A 16,394-nucleotide genomic window follows, 5' to 3' on the forward strand; every position below is an offset into this window, starting at 1 on the left:
ACCTATTTTGCCTAGAATTGATTTTTCTTATGAGTTAGCATTCACTTTTCAAAAGTGAATACATTGCAAGAATTTCAGTAAAGATACTGAGCTCAGACTGTTCCTGTACCCCTAAAAAATGCTTCACTATTATCCACTATTTTCTGAGACAGAGAGAATTGCTTTTTATTAAGATACCAAAGATTTGAACTGGGAAATGAAAAGGGAATGAAAAAAACGCCACAATGCAGTCAAGCTATATCAAAGCCATACTTAGTTTTATTCCTGTGGCCAAGTACCTGAGATTTGAGATATACCAATTTTTACAGGATTGATGAATATTAAAGTTAAACAATCTTTTTTTTTTTGGGGGGGGGGGGGGGGACGGAGGAGGAGAAAAAAGGAGCAATATAAAATGAATTTCATAGACACATTTAGAGGAACAAAGTCTCACTTTGTACTGATCCACAAGATGTATTTTAGTAGTTAAATAGCTTTGGAATAAAACTTTAAAATCTTGGTGGTCAAAAAATTACATGGAAAGTTTGTCTTGAAAGGGTCCATTCTTTCTGTCATCAGTAATCCAGTCTCTTCAAAACACATTCTGCAGGAGTTGTTTCCATTTCCTGAAGAAAAGTAGTATTTTGAAAGCTGCTACAGAAAAAAAAAGTTATCTGAGGAAAGCTTCGCAGATTTCAAATCCAAGGAATTGTCCACAAATATGATGTATGGAATTAGACAGTTAGTTACTCGTAGTTTGTTCCAGAACCCTCAAAATACCATTAGTTTTGTTCTCCTCTAGAGAAGTGGTCTTTTTCCTTGTCATGGTAGCAAACAGTGCATCCATCATTCCCAGAACTTCAAGTAGTTCCGCCTGGTAATCAATTTCTTTTTCTATGATCTCTTGGAGTCTTAAGAATTGTTTATCAATGACTGCCGATTGTCCAACCACTGGGAGATATATATCTGGAGGAAGGAAAGTTACTTAAGTTAGTCTATGTGTGGATATCCATTTCACTTGGTTCTTATTTTATAAGCATATATTTTACTTTTTAAATATATAGTTATTTCTGTTAACTTTTGCTTTGTGGCAAGATGGAGAATATTTTAATGGCCTTCTGAAAAGTTATTGATATAGTCTTATAGTAACTTTCAAGCTAGTAAGCCTGAAGGGGGCTTAAATTTTGTTTACATGTTTAGTACTTGTGGTATTATGTACTGGGAGAAGTTGGGGAAGCTAGTCATACCACACAACTACATAAGAATAGTGCCAAGGGCACTCAGAGCCTGGGACGGATGCTCTTTTTTATAGTGAGCATTAATCAAAGTGAAGTGTATAGTCTGATCAATCATCTGGCAAGAAAAAATAAAGCTTGGAATTTTCTGATCTCTACTTTGACCACTTTTTTTATTATATCAGTTTTAAATTCCACGCTGGGTGTCTAGGCAAAATGTAGAACTTTACTCTTTGGAACAGCATAAGCTTAGCTTGTAATACTAGGAGTTTCCTTTTGGTATAGTACTTACCAATAATCATTTCTGCAACTTTTATCAGCATAGGGGCAAATCTTGGCTCAACCACATACCTGCAGAGACAGAGCAATTCTTAAAATTAAGATACTAGCCATTTATTCCCATACCACCAGTATCCATAAAACAGTTTTCCTATACTTATGTACAACTTTCCACACAAAATTTTAACTAGACAACTTTTCATTCACAAGAAGGGATAAAAGACGTCCCAGGGATGGGATAATCAGGAAGTCACACGTGGCAACCCCTCAGTGGGGAAAGCACTGGGGCTTCGAAAGGTGGCAATATTCTTTTTAAATAAAGGAAGATAAAACACAAACTTCAGACAACAAGACTCATTAAGGTGGAGTGGGAGGGTTTCAGGCAAAGGGGCAAGGTGGCAAGTTTAAAGAAACTTCATCCTCTTTTTGGTGGGTTTCAGACTTCCTCTAAAGAGACAGAGCAGCAAACTTGATCAACATGCATTTTATAAAATGAAAGGCAGTGTAGTTACCATATAAGCACAAGTCTATTAAGAACAAGTCTATTAAGAACACAAAGTAATTGTGAATGGTAGGGGTAAAGTCAAAACTTGTGCCTCCACTGAGGTTGGGGCAAAATTTCTGTTGACTTCAGTGGGGCCAGGGTTTCACTCCAACGGTCTTGAAAGAGGGGTCTGCAGGTAAGTGTGGCAAAAGCTGGCAACAAGAAACATCTGCCTTATGAAATAGCCTGGTCAGAGGTAATTTAGGTGAGTGATACCTTATCAAGAAAGCCAGGAGGACGCTAAGTTGTCTTTCATCTCGTCCCGCAAGTGCATTTTTCAGTGTTCCTCTGCGATTTAGCTCCCGCATGACTGCAACTGTAATTTCTGGTGTCCTGTTACGGGCCTAAGTGTATGTAAAGAGTTTAGTACCAGTGCTCATCTTCAACATGAAATGAAATCTAAATAGGCATAAGCAGGTCTATGTACACAAAGATTTCTTCCCTTTCTAGCACTGTCTCAGTTATATTATTTTATAATATGTACCGTAAATATAAATTTCAAATGAATGCACTGCGTATTGACACGCAAAGCAGTAATGGCCTTACCTCAAGTACTACATCAAGAGCCTTGGATACCTGGAAGCTTTTTAGTAGTTTATCATACTTTTTCAAGTGACTTCTCACAGGTTTACTGACAAAGAAATCCTCCTAGAATTGAAAGGACAGTTCAGTATAGAGCAAACATGTTTAATTTTTTTTTTTTTTAAGAAGTGTTTTGTTAGCATTAACGCTGCTTCTCAATTTCTTTATATTGTTTTTCCAGATGCTGCAATTTGCCACAGCAGGTGCCTTCTGTTCTTATCAGAGTTCTGGGAAAGTTTTCAGGGGGAAAAAAAAAAATTGTGTATTTGGAAAGTCACGTTAAAAATACAGTGGTCAGCACAGCTAGTTAGATTATTCTCTTTTAAAACCCTTTGTACTAATATTAGGTGGATAGATTTTTTTTTTTAAAGAGCAATTTTTATTTTGGAGAGTTATACAGAATGCAGCTACCACACACACCCCCACACACTTTTCTTCCTCTCCCCCATACCTGCTTTGGCATGTAGTTTCTTCCTTTTACAAAGGTTCTGTATCCTGGCAGTTTCTTCTTCGGAAAACGTTCTCTGCTTTCTTCGTGTTTTCTGTGTCTAACATTTAGTACCCCATTGGTCATACCTACAACTATAGTTTCATCTTCAGGCTAAAATGAAGAAGAAATTGACTTAGTAACACAATGTTTTTGCTGTGATGAAGCTTTCCATAGCAGGAAGAGTTCTCAAGTTATATAAATATTGTTAATATATTTTATATGAAACAGGTCTGATAAAAAACCCCCAAGTACTAAGGCCTGCTGATCTAAGCACAATTTTTTGGACGCATTAGCCTCTGCTGTTCTAGGTTTTGAACACTACTTTGAATATTTATACATAAGTTAAAAATATAGGATGACAACATATACCCAGATTCTTGAGACCAGTTTATACATAAGAGGATATATTAAACAATTGTAATGAGTAACTGTTATGAATGAGGGATTATTAGAATAGCAGAGTTTAAAACTGAATGAAAGTTATTCAAAATACTGCTTTCCACATATGTGTTATTCTGACTATCACTTAATATTTAGATAAATAGATCTAGCTTTAAACACTAAATGTTCTGATGACCCTGAAAGAGCTACAGGATGGTTTCCTCCTAACTCTCATCCCACCCCAACGTTCTTCACTTTGTAAAGAACTGTCAGGGCCAGTAGCCCAACAATGAACTAGCTTTCTCAATCTCTAAAAGAAAGCTTGAGGAGAGGAATAAACCCTATCTCCTGTTGATATTCAAAATATCTCCTTTGGTAATAATTGGGGCCTAAGAATCGTACTCCAATTGTAAGCTTATCCGGAGGAAAGTGGGTAAACATTCACAAATTGTCAGTGATCTGTTACAACTCTTTAAGAAAGAAGAAAAAGACAGAATTAATTTAAACAAAGATCTGCTAATACCACCCGAAGACTGTATTAAGATTAGATTTGGAAGGCATGAGAAGCGTGGGACCAGAAATTAGGCCTAATTGGTGGACAAAGCAATGAGAAGATGGGCTATTCAGCCCATCACCCCTTTTTGGAGACTTGGGAGGGGGGGAAGACTACCAACCACTACAACAGCTGCTGCGGGATTTTTTTATGGTGACATCCAGACACGGACACACCACTGGTGACACCTGACCATCACCACTGCACCAGTGAGGACCCCAGCCTGATACATGTGAATTCTTTCTGTTTTCTCCTCTCTCATATGTTCCTTTCTGTGCCCCCTGCCCCCTTATCTTCCTCCTGCCCCCTCTCTTAGTGTTTCACCTGTTCCTGAAATCAACTGGACTGCAAGGCACCAGCATGAGATGAAATGGCCCATGCATCTCTGCTTGGCCTGAGCAAGACCGTCAAGTAGAGAGGCCTCATCAAACAACTAGATGAGGTTTCTGACCAAGCACTTGAGCCAGGGTCCACAGTAACAGCTGTCATGGCTGATCTGCCAGTCCAGAGCACCCATCAGTGACTGACTAGCCACCCTCTATCTTGAGAATGTCAACAAAAGCTGTATTTCAGCCATCTTTAGTATCCTACCTCTTCTCCCAATTGAGTGTCCATTTTGTTGAAAGCAAGAAAGCATCTATAATTCCCAAACAAGACGGAACAGAATGAACCCCTTCTTCCCCAGCAAGACAACAGATTCTTGACCGAATAAGAGACTAACCAATATTCCTTTTCTCGAAGACAAGATTTAAGAAAGAACTTGAGAAACAACTCAAAAATGTCTTAATGTTTTTGAAAGTACATCGGAAGCAGGTAACCTGCCAAAGAGGCAGGGGGACCACTAGATGACAGAGGTGCTAAAGGCGCATTCAAGGAAGAGAAGGACTTTGCAGAGAAGTTAAATGAATTTTTTGCAGAAGGATGCAGGGGAGATGCCCAAAAAAACCAGCTCTGATTTGGGTAACAAATCTTAAGTACTGTCCAACACTGATGTGTCAATAGAAGAAGTTTTAGAACAAACTGACAAATTAAACAGTAATAACTCATGGGGACCAGATGATAGTCACCAAAAAGTTCTGAAGGAACTCAAATATGGATACCTACTAACTACAGTATGTAACCTACTGCTGAAAAAACAAAAACAAAAAAACCTCTGTACCAGATGACTGTAAGTGAGCTAATGTAACGCTGATTTTTTTAAAAGTCTCCAGCGTCAATCCTGGCAATTGCAGGCCAGTGAGTCTAACTTCACTATCAGGCAAACTGGTAGAAACCATAGTAAAGAACATAATTCAGACACATAGATGAACATGATTTGTTAGAGGAAGAGTCAACATGGCTTTTGTCAAGGGAAATCATGCCTCACTGATCTATTAGAATTCTTTGAGGGTAACAACAAGTATGTGGATAACAGTGATCAAGCGGATATAGTGTACAGTAGAACCCCGTTCATCCGACCCTCCATTATCCATCTGACTGTGTTAATCAGACAACCAGCACACACAGATCCAGAAGAGGATGATCACTCCTGTGGCTGCTAGATGGCACCGTAGCATTGCACTCTCATTCTCTGGTTTATCTAAATTTTTGATTATCCAATCTGGCACCAATCCCAATTACACTGGATAAACCAGGTCCTGCTGTACCTGGACTATATGAAATCCTTTGACAAGGTCCCTCACCAAAGGCTCTTAAGGAAACTAAGTAGTCATGGGATAACAGGGAAGTTCCTCTTGTGAATCAGTAACTTGTTACAAGGCAGGAAACAGAGTAGGAATAAATGTTCAGTTTTCACAATGCAGAGAGGTAAATAGCAGCGTCCCCCAGGGGTCTGTACTGGGACCAGCGCTGTTCAACATATTCATTAAAGATCTAGAGAAGGAGTAAACTGTGAAGTAGCAAAATCTGCAGATGATACAGAATTATTCAAGTTAGTTAAGACCAAAGTGGACTGTGAAAAAATACAAGGGGATCTTTGTTGGGTGACTGGGCAACAAAATGACAAATGAAATTCAACATTAAAAAGTGCAAAGTAACACACAGTAGAAAAAGATAATCCCAACTACACACATAATGATGGTTTCTAAATTAGCTGTTACCACTCAAGATAGATCTTGGAATCATTGTGGATAGTTCTCAGAAAATTTCAGCTGCTGCTGTGCATGGAGTCGAAAAGGCTAACTATGTTAGGAATTATTAGGAAATGGGCAGAAAATAAGATAATATACCATAATGCCACTATATCAATCCATGGTATACCCATACCTTGAATTTTGTATCCAATTGTGCCTGCACCATCTCAAAGAAGACATCAGAATTGGAAAAGGCTCAGAGAAGGGGGAAAATAGACAATCAAGGGCATGGAACAATTTCCAGAGGAGAGAGACTAAAGATTAGGGCGTCTTAATAAAGCAATGTTTATGGGGGAATATGATAGAGGTCTACAAAATTATGAATGGTGTGGAAAAAAAAAATAGAGAAATGTTATTTACCCTTTCACACAATACAAAAAAAACAACCCAGGGGTCACCTGATGACATTAATAGGCAGCAGGTTTAATACAAACAAGAGGAAGCACTTCACACAATACAGGTAACCTGTGTAACTCATTGCCAGTGAATGTTGTGAAGGCTGAAAGTATAAGTGGATTCAAAAAAGAACTAAATTAGTTCATGGAGAATAGGTCCATCACTGGCTATTAGCCAAGATAGTCAGGAATGTAACCCCATGCTCAGGGCAAACCTAAATCTCTGATTGCCAGAAGCCAAGAAGGGAAGACGGGGTGGATATCTCCAAAATTGCCCTGTTCTGTACACTCACCCTGAAGCTCTGGTAATGACCACTGATGGAAGACAGGATACTGGACTTGACAGACCATTGATCTGACGCAGTATGGTAGTTCTTATGTTTGCCATGGTACTAAACAGGCTGAGGTCTCTATACTCTGAACCTTGACCTTTGTTTAAAACGGTTAATCTTGTACAGTTACAGGGTAGTGTTAACACCTTTGACTCTTTGGGCTCAGATTTATTTAAATACCACAGACCCCCTAGGACTCCCTGACACACCAAGAGATGGCTGTGAGGGGCCAAGACAAGCAGACCCCCAGAAGAGCCAGAGAAAGGGGGTGGGAGGGAGGAAAGGTGTGCGCGTTATGGGAAGGGAGAAGAGGTAGTCAATTGATGCCAGATTCTCTACCAGCTATCAGGGTGGCCCTCTGAACTACCACTGGGGTGGGAGACGGGAGCTGTGTCTGCCCAGCCTTCTCAGCCCCACCAAGCAGAGAATTTAGCTCTTCCCTTGACTCTCAGGCAGGGAATGTAAAGGGGTAGCTTGCCAAGCAGCTCATTCCCTTCCTCCTCTGCAGAAGTTCTGACAGGAGAGCAGCCCCAGCCTGCTCTGCCTGCAGTAGGAGTGAGCTGTCAGGCAGACAAAGAAAAGCAAAGCCAGGCCCTGCAATCCCTTCCAGGAGGTTGTTTTTCCATAGCTATGTTTTTCCATAGCTCCTCCTATGGAAACTAGTTTCTAATGTCTCTATCCTTAACCCTTCAGCACAGGGGAAGCCTGTATGGAGAGTGAGGAAGGTATCGGCAGGTGAATTATTTGATTAGGTCCATGTCTAAAAGGCTCCTGGTGCAGGTCCCCTCACAACCCCACAGCTGCTAACTAGCTCCAACAACTGGTCCACTTTCAGCTGGAGCTGTAGAAGGCTTCCCAGCAAGAAAGAGTACAGCCTTCTTTATAAAGTGAAGATCAGAACACAGCAACATTCCCTTTCCAATTACTCACTCCTTGGGGGAGCACACTGCTCTTGAGACACTCCCAGCTCAGAGTACAATGCTAAGACAAGTGCCAGACTCAGCTGCAGGACAGCATGTTAAGCCAATGGACTGCTATGGCAGCCTAATGTGTAATACTCAAAGTCTCCAGGTAATATTTGTAGGTGTAGAATTCATTCAGTGATCCTCGCACACACAGAATCCCTCTGACATTTAGAAATTACAACAAAAGCTAAAGTGAGTTATGTAGGCCACTTACAATTTTTTTTTAAATACACCAGTTCCCAAAGAGCCTAAAAAAAATAATTTTAATATTATACTTACAGCCAATGCAAGACTCAGAATAGACGCTGCATAACCAAAGCTGTGGACTACTTTGTAGGAGGTTGTACTGTAAACCTTCACATGCCTGCATAGAAGAGCAACTTACTTACAACTTTACATTTCCATGTCTCAGTCTAGATATTTTACAGGAATTTCACCTCTTACAAATGTTACAGACTTGTCTACAGAGATTTCAACAAATTTTACATAAAAGTTCCTTCATTGTACAACAGATTCTGCTTTTACTAGTCTCTTCAGATCTCTTGCCTGTAGAAAGATTTCATACTCTCAAATTCTCGCACTTGCTGTACCATATGGTAGTGGTTCAAACATTTGGCTCATGGTCCAGACCTGGCCTACACGATATATTTACGTGGTCTATGATGTGCAGATTCTGCGGAAACTAACGTTCATTTAAAATAATATTTCAATTTCTAGTTTTCAAATAATCTTCCAAACATGAACGGAGTGTCAGCGTACTATTGCCTTCCCTAGGCACCAAAGGAAAAGCCAGAAACAATGGCTCAATCATCTGAACCTTTTATCTTTTTAAGCTCTTCTTGCATTAGGTACTTCCTTCTGCCTGTTTGGACCGCTCTTGCTAGTGAGTTAGAAGGAAATACTCAGAATAAAGTTGAGGAGATAGTTTCCCTTTGAGCTCTTCTGCTGAACTGTCACTAAATCCAGGGACCAAGAGTAGACAGGAAGGACCAGAGCAGCCACTTTTGGGGGTAGGGAACAACTGCTAATGTGAACGAAGAGTGGAGTGGAGGTTGCCATTTTTGATGTAAGGCTCAACTCTGACCTAGACTGAAATCAGAGGCACTAGTAAGTGTTGCTATCTTTTCATATTAAAATGGGATCAATTGTGTGCGTGGCCCTCAGAATGATTTATGCATCTGCCACTTAATGGGAATTACAAGTGCACAATTAAAAGTAGAACAAGGCCCCAGAATGTGTTTCAAAATTACTTGCACCAGTAACTGAAGTGTTATTATGGAAAATATTGCTTTTATTACTTTAATCTGGCGTTTTCCTAAGTCTCCTGCCTTGATCTATAGCAGTCATAACTACAATGTGTTTTTCCCAAATTTAAAAATAACAAAACCCCTAAAAAGTTAGATCATAGTGAAAGACACTAACCTGTCTAATGATCCTGAGAGCAGCCTTTGCCCAGAGCTACTGAGGCACAAACAGGTTACAGTTTTATGGTGATTTTTCAGTGATACTAGTAATTGCCCTCCTCTTAGAATGTCCCAGACTTTAACATACCGGCCTCCTATAAACAGGAAACACATTCAAAGCAGTTTTGACATGCACACGTTCAAGCTTCTTTGCATAAGTTTTCAAGTTAAGAACACAAAAGAACAAACTAGCAAAAAGTCATGGTTTCCTTTTAACACTAAGTTTACTGCCTCCACCCTCGCCCACTTACGATTATGGCTGTTGAACAATTTGAGTTTATACTCTACAGGAGACATGAACTTCCTCTAGAAGCAACTGGGAGGAAAAATATTGTATCACTCGGGTTATAGCAGCTGTGGGTGTCAATCACGGTCTATTAGAGATGTTAAAAAGGAGAAAACTTGTAACTTCCCTCTATAACAGGGGTCGGCAACCTATGGCATGCATGCCAAAGATGGCACGCAAGCTGATTTTTAATGGCATGCTGCTGCCTGCCGGGTCCCAGCCTCTGGCCCTGCTCAGCCCGCCGCCGAACCCTAGTCTCGACTGGCAGTGGGCTGAGTGGGGCTGGCGGCCGGGACCCCAGCAGGCAGCAGTGTGCCATTAAAAATCCTGCCCGCCCCGGCCCACCCTTCTCTGCCCCGCCCCACGCGGGGACAGGGTGAAGAAGCTTGGTCCTGCCAGCTGCTGCTGCAGGGCAGGCAAGGTCTCCCCTCCCCCGCCTCTTCCGCCAGCGTGCTGGGTTCCTGCCCCTCCTCCTCTCCCTCCCTGCCGCCGATCAGCTGATGGTCCTTGCGCAGGAGGGGGAGAAGCAGAGCTGCAACACACTGGCTACTCCGGGGAGGAGGCGGAGAAGAGGTGGGGATGGGGCCGTGGGGACGGGGCATATCCCTGCCAGCCTCCTAGCATAAGCCACTCTGGGAAGAGGGCTGTGAGCACCCCCCCGACCCTAGCCCACACCCTCCAGCCCTGACCCCTACACTCCCCCCACACCCTGACTCCTGCACCCCCCCACACATACCCAGCCCCCCCACACCCCATGCCCTGACTCTTGCACCCCACACATTCCCACCCCCACCCTGAGGACCAAACTGTAGCTCCTGCACCCCCCCTCCCCTCACATTCCACCTGCACCCTTCACACCAAATAGGAGCTGCCCAGGTAAGCACTCCACACCCAAACTTCCTGCCCCAACCCTGAGCCCCCCCCTCCCTCATTCTAGCTCCTGACCAGACCCTACACCCCATCCCCCAGCCTGCTCCTTCACCCCCAGCCCTGTGTTCAGTGCACTCCCACTCTCAGCTCAGTGCAGAGAGAGAGAGGAAGAGAATGGGCTAGAACCAGGGAGAAGCTAGGTTCCCATTCTATGTGAGCAGGGCCAGGATCCCAGACCGGCAGTGGGCTGAGCAGGGCCGGCAGACGGAACCCCAGACGGGCAGCGGGCTGAGTGGCAGCAGGCTGAGCCGCTCAGCCCACTGCTGGTCTGGGGTTCTGGCTGCCAGTCCCTTGCCAGCCAGGGTCCCGGCCGTAGGCCCCGCTCAGCCTGCGGCCATCCTATGTGAACAGGACCCAAGGCTGGCAGCAGGCTGAGCGGGGCGGTGGCATAAGATCAGCATTTTAAATGAAGCTGCTTAAACATTTTGAAAACCTTGTTTACTCTACATACAGCAATATATAGACTTATAGAGAGAGACCCTCTAAAAACATTAAAATGTATTACTGGCACGCGAAATCTTAAATTAAAGTGAATAAATGAAGACTCGGCACACCACTTCTGAAAGGTTGCCAACCCCTGCTCTATAAGAATATTATGGAGGCTCAGTTTGGAGTTGGGGGATCTTCTGTTTGTGTTCAAGCAATGTGGGGGAAAAAGACCCTGAAGGAGATGAAGATTCTAGCTCTTCAGATCAGGGGTGGAAAAAGTTACATCTTTCAAGAATAATCTTTGTCCCATGAAACAATTTATCCCATTCCTCCACCCTTGCACAATATGGCACTATGCCAATGAGAGTCAGTTTCCAGTCCTAAAGGCTTCTTTTTTAGTTTTGATTAACAGCAAGTGGGAGCAGACCCTCTCCTGAGAATGTCCTGCTACCTACTCCTTGAGTTTAGCTCTTGGGACAGACAGCAAATTCACTACTACAGTGGGATCTCGGAGACAGCTGGTACCAGGCCACTTATGGCTAGCTGCATGACAATCGAGAGTTCAATACATTATTAATTCATAACGCAGTTGAAGCATGCAGCCTTGGTGTTTCAGTCTCAGCAATGACAAATGCAATAACTTGCAGCCACAGAGTGGGTTAAGGGGGAGAAGGAAAGAAATTTCATTCTGTTCAAATACCTGCAGACACTAGAAGACCCCCAGAAGGGAAGAGAAGAACACTCTCCACAGGCTGTCCATGCTCTACAGTCATAACACTTTTTTCTGTCCGTACATCAAATACTTTCACAGTGTGATCGTATGAACCTGAAAAATACCCCAGTGAACAGTTTTAATTTAAGAACCCAGAACAGTTCAAGAACCAAACCCCCCCCCCCACACACACACATTTAAGATGAAATGTTCAGTCTCAAACCAAAGTCCATAGGAACTGCTGACCAGCAGAAAAGCACTTAGCCAGTATCTTACATAAGTGAATTTTCATCTTTTAGATGGTATAAGAATCTCACCTTTAGTCCTACTAAGACACTGGACCTTCCAAACCATGTCATTCAGATCACTTTTCTTCCTACCCACCCTTGAATTCATATGAATCTAGCAGCAATTATCACAAGAACCACTAGAGCTAGAAGTCAATGTTTTATACCATGTACAAACTTGGAATGTCAGCTTTCAAGCGTAATGAACCATTACTATAGTCCAACCAGTGGTTTGATACACAGAACACAACTAACGTAAAGTTACGGTTAAGAGTTATCAGTTGTATCGTGCTGTAAGCATGCATGGTATTTAATCTAGATTATGATGAAAATATCAGGAAACTCAGTAGTTGGTTCTAATAGCTACTTAAACTGCATTTATTCCAGTTTTGAAACTTCAACTTTTAGACCACACAAGCCATGTTCACTGGTGCCATCTTTTCCTAAAGACTTCGCAAAAAATTTCAATTGCATTGATGTATTAGGTAAGTAGAATGCTTGCTTACTTATTCTTAAGAACTCAAAGAAATAGTCTAATCAGTATTTTAGCAGAATCATTAACCTTAAAGGACTAGAGTACTGTTCTACTCACGATGAAACATGGTAAAAAACAAAAAAACCCAAAGAACTGGCATAAGAGGCAAGCCCACTGTCCTACTGTGGGAACAAGAGTCATCCTGTAAAGATAAATGCGAAAACAATCAAGATTTTAAACAGAAAAATCAAGGAAAGACGACACGTGAAAGGCAGGAGAATCCCAGGGGAGAGGAAAGAGAGAGAATTAGTGCCATTTAAGATGTGGAACCCAGACCAAGAAAAAACTACTTTTTTGAGTTCCTTATATGAGACCAATTCAAGACAGACAAGTATTTTACAGAACAAACCTGTTACAAAAAGATCTGTGTTCAGTTTACTTGTACAGCCACATCTCACGTAATCCGTGTGCTCGCTGTACGACACGATTTCTGTTGCACTTGGAATATCCCACAACTTCAAAGTATAATCGTCAGCACCAGAGATTATACGGTATTTATCAGACAGAAAGTCCGCTACATGTACTGCTCTAGAAACCAGAATGAACAATGTCCAAGATTACTACAAGTGCTTCAAACTTTGAGTGCAGAGTTATTATAGGAAAATATGTCCACTTAATCTGAAGTGGTACACGATAAACTGACTAATGAAATATCTGCTGCTGGAAGATATAGTGCCGCAGCTTGCAAGTCAGATACTCCTTCAGTGGTTCAAAGCCTATATTAAAAGCACAGATCACAAAATACGGGCTATACTGACTTTCTTCTTAGAACAAGCATTAACACCACCCATCCCTCCGTCACGGACAATTACATATTCTTTTGCCTATAAAGGGAAGATTCAAATAGGGTAGGAGCCTAGTAATTCTATACAAAAGTTGTAAGGGATTTTGGTGTGAATGTTAGTCTAATTTTATTATTTCTTGTTAAGGAGTGCCTGGGTATGGTTGTCAAAGCCGGATGCCTGCGTTTGAGTGACATCCACCCCATTCCATTCTGTGACTGGTTGGCCCCCGCTTGCAGAATGGTAATATCAAATTGTAACATCATTTAAATGTAATCACATTATTTGGAATACTCCTATATCACATCTAGAACTATAATCTGTGTCCTTTATATTGGTGTGCTGCTTTAATTATATGATTCTTTAAATGTAATTCTATTGCATTTTAGTATCCTCTATGCTTTCTTGCTTTATTAAACATATTGTAACCACTTATTTCTTTTAAATAAATAATTAATTCTTTTGTTTTCTAGGAATTTCTGCTTGCGTGTCCATCCTTGAATGGAAGGCTGAAACCGTATCCTTTCAAGGGTTAGCAAGACGAGCTTGCTCTGGGGAGCACTCTGCGGGTCAGAGACAAGCTGCCTGGTAACATCCTGGCAATTCCTTTAGGGCGGGCCACAACCTTGTTTCCCTTTTGTTAAATTAGAAACACTATCGTAGGCTAATTTTAATTGGCATCTAAAATTTAGGGTAATAAACGTATCTAGCTCTTTTTTGAACCCTGTTAGTGTCTTGGCCTTCACAAAGTATTCCATGGTATTTCAATCATAAAATTTACAAAGGAGAAAGCTTATACACAATGAAAAAAGTCATGTTGTCTTACTTAGTGTGACCATCATATTGTCTCAGTGCTGCTCTTCCATGGATATCAAATAGCCGAATGACACCTTCTTCACTGCCAGCAACAAGTAGCTTGCCATCATCTCTATACGTAGCACAATAAGCAGCATCTTTGAAGCGAGAGAATGTTTTGATTGGCTCCTGAGAGTACCGACCATAAATATGGATCTAATAAAAATCACAAATTTTAAATTAGTACATTCTCATACAACACTAATTGAAAAGAAATATATGACTTATTATGAAAACTTACCCTTGAAGAGGCTGTGACAGCATAATTATGTGGAGAAATTGGAGAGAAGTCAATTTTATTCACTGCACCAAATTCCTTTATCTGAACAGGAGTCTAAATGAATTGAAGTGAAATTAAAGAAATGTAATTGTTACCAAAGATTTTTATTAGCTGTAGTCTTAAACATGAAAGCTTGACATGGATACTCTACCATGGTCTAGTTTCTAAACTGAATTACAAAATCCTTATAAATTAGAACAGAAAAAATCATGGCTGTATTTTTTTTTTAAGTTTTTCCCCCCTCCCCAAATGTTACTTCTTTTTTTGCTTTAGGAAATTTTTGTTTCTAATTTTATGTTTTAAGCATGATGTTCTTCGTTATTAGGGAATTTGCCAAAATGCAAAACATGCTCATACTGTATAAATATGTACTTTTCAAATGCTGATATGTACATTATACCTAAATTGTCTGGTATACATTTTCATTTTAAAAAAGACTTACTAGAACAAACTTATTGTGATGATTGCCAGTAAGATAAATGAAGGGGACCATATTTTATTAGAGTGAACTGCATATATTATAGGAAGCAATTTGAGATTCAAGTCAGTCTGGGATCTTGAAGTGTTGACAAACCCATTACATAAGTAAGATGGATACTTGATTTAAAAAAAAAAACATAGGTTGTCACCCCTACTGAAGCTATTTTGCTATTAAGTGCATAGAGTTAGTCCAGTTACAACAATGGATGGGAAAGTCTTTTTTGTTTTTAAGTTTTGGCCACAAGTTATACTGTTGCATAAAATCAAGACAAAAACCTTTAAGCAAAAAATACTACATAAAACACTTAAGTTATAGCCCCATATATTAACTATACATTCTTACCTTGTAATTCTTCCAATACAAAGTATCTTGTGTGATTTTCTTACCAAGCTTGGGAAATGACTGAACCAGTACAGGTTTATAACTAGCCATTATTTCGTACAGTGAAGTTCCAAAAGCAGCAAGTGCAGCCCCTACTTTTATGCTCTCGGTAAAGCAAAAGGGGTACTTCTTTTTTTAATTGCAAGTGCAGCTGAAAAACAAGAGTTTACAATAAATTTTAAATTTGAACCGTATTTAAGAAATCATTCAAAATGCAAGTGACATTCCATTATGAATGTGCTGAAATATCTTATCCAGCCTCCTGATTTTAAGTTTTGGGGGCAAGGACCAAGGCTGAAGGGGACAGTGGGGAGGGACGCAGTAGGTTAATACAGCAACCTTACATCTAGAGCGTTGCAGTTCGATCAGATCAGATCACACGTGCGCTCACCCTAGCTTCCATCCACGCTCCTCACAACAGACACGTGTCAGTATCCCTGAGCCCTGCTGAAGAGATAGCAGATACATTTCAGACTAAGGACTCACTAGTCAGCGCCTGCACAACGCAGCCACTGTGATACCTCCCCTCCCCCACCCCCGCTTTCCACGCCACCCGGCTACCTCCTCCCCGCCCCCGGACACCGTGAGAGCCCCGCCCCAGGCAGAGCAGCAGGACTCCGGCTTAGCCAATAGCTGCGGAGTTGCCGTTGCGGAGCGGTGCGCGCAGTAGCGGGATCCCGCCTGGTGCCTAGGACAGGAGCAGCCCCGTCGCTCGGCAGCAGGCCCCGCCTGCAGGCCATGGGACGGGGCAGCCCAACGCCGGTCAGGCCGGGGGTATCTAGGCTCGTTACTCCAGCAGCGGAGCTGCAGCGTCGGCCGGAGCAGAACGAGCCAGCAGCTCACCAGCCTCAGGAGGCGGGCGGGAGAGACCGGGGCCGGCTACTCTCCAGGCCGAGCGGCGCGGCTCCTTCCCGGGCCATGCGGGGGGCGGGGCGCTGCTCGCTCTCATCGCGATCCCCACCTGGGAGCCGGATCCTCTGTCCCGACCGGATGTCACGGGGGGAGCTCCGGACAAAGGAGCCTGGTGCCGGCTCAGCAGGCAGAAGTCACGTTGTGTCCCGCAGCGGCTGCCAACAAGCATCAGGTTGGTCCTGTCGCTGAAGAAC

General features: G+C 42.1%; 1 protein-coding gene across 6 annotated transcripts; it reads right to left on the reverse strand.

Annotated features, from left to right (window-relative positions):
* Nucleotides 1–236: 236 nt before the first annotated feature.
* Nucleotides 237–16,392, reverse strand: UTP15 (UTP15 small subunit processome component). Of its 6 annotated transcripts, none has more exons than XM_048849331.2 (14): nt 16,250–16,392; nt 15,680–15,735; nt 15,250–15,439; nt 14,388–14,480; nt 14,118–14,302; nt 12,859–13,037; nt 11,676–11,801; nt 9,290–9,425; nt 8,147–8,231; nt 3,071–3,220; nt 2,584–2,685; nt 2,254–2,381; nt 1,507–1,565; nt 237–945 (listed from the first exon to the last, which is right to left on the reverse strand). In XM_048849331.2, the coding sequence occupies exons 3-14, from the start codon at nt 15,337–15,339 to the stop codon at nt 722–724; spliced, it is 1,557 nt and encodes a 518-aa protein (XP_048705288.2). In that variant the 5' UTR covers nt 15,340–15,439; nt 15,680–15,735; nt 16,250–16,392; the 3' UTR covers nt 237–721. The 6 variants fall into 6 exon arrangements, with proteins under 6 accessions (XP_048705288.2, XP_048705287.2, XP_048705291.2 ...); XM_048849330.2 differs by having other exon boundaries at nt 15,633–15,735; XM_048849334.2 differs by having other exon boundaries at nt 15,680–15,732; nt 16,250–16,386.
* Nucleotides 16,393–16,394: the final 2 nt, after the last annotated feature.

This window comes from Caretta caretta, chromosome 5, assembly GCF_965140235.1.
Source record: "Caretta caretta isolate rCarCar2 chromosome 5, rCarCar1.hap1, whole genome shotgun sequence".
Lineage (NCBI taxonomy): Eukaryota > Metazoa > Chordata > Testudines > Cheloniidae > Caretta > Caretta caretta.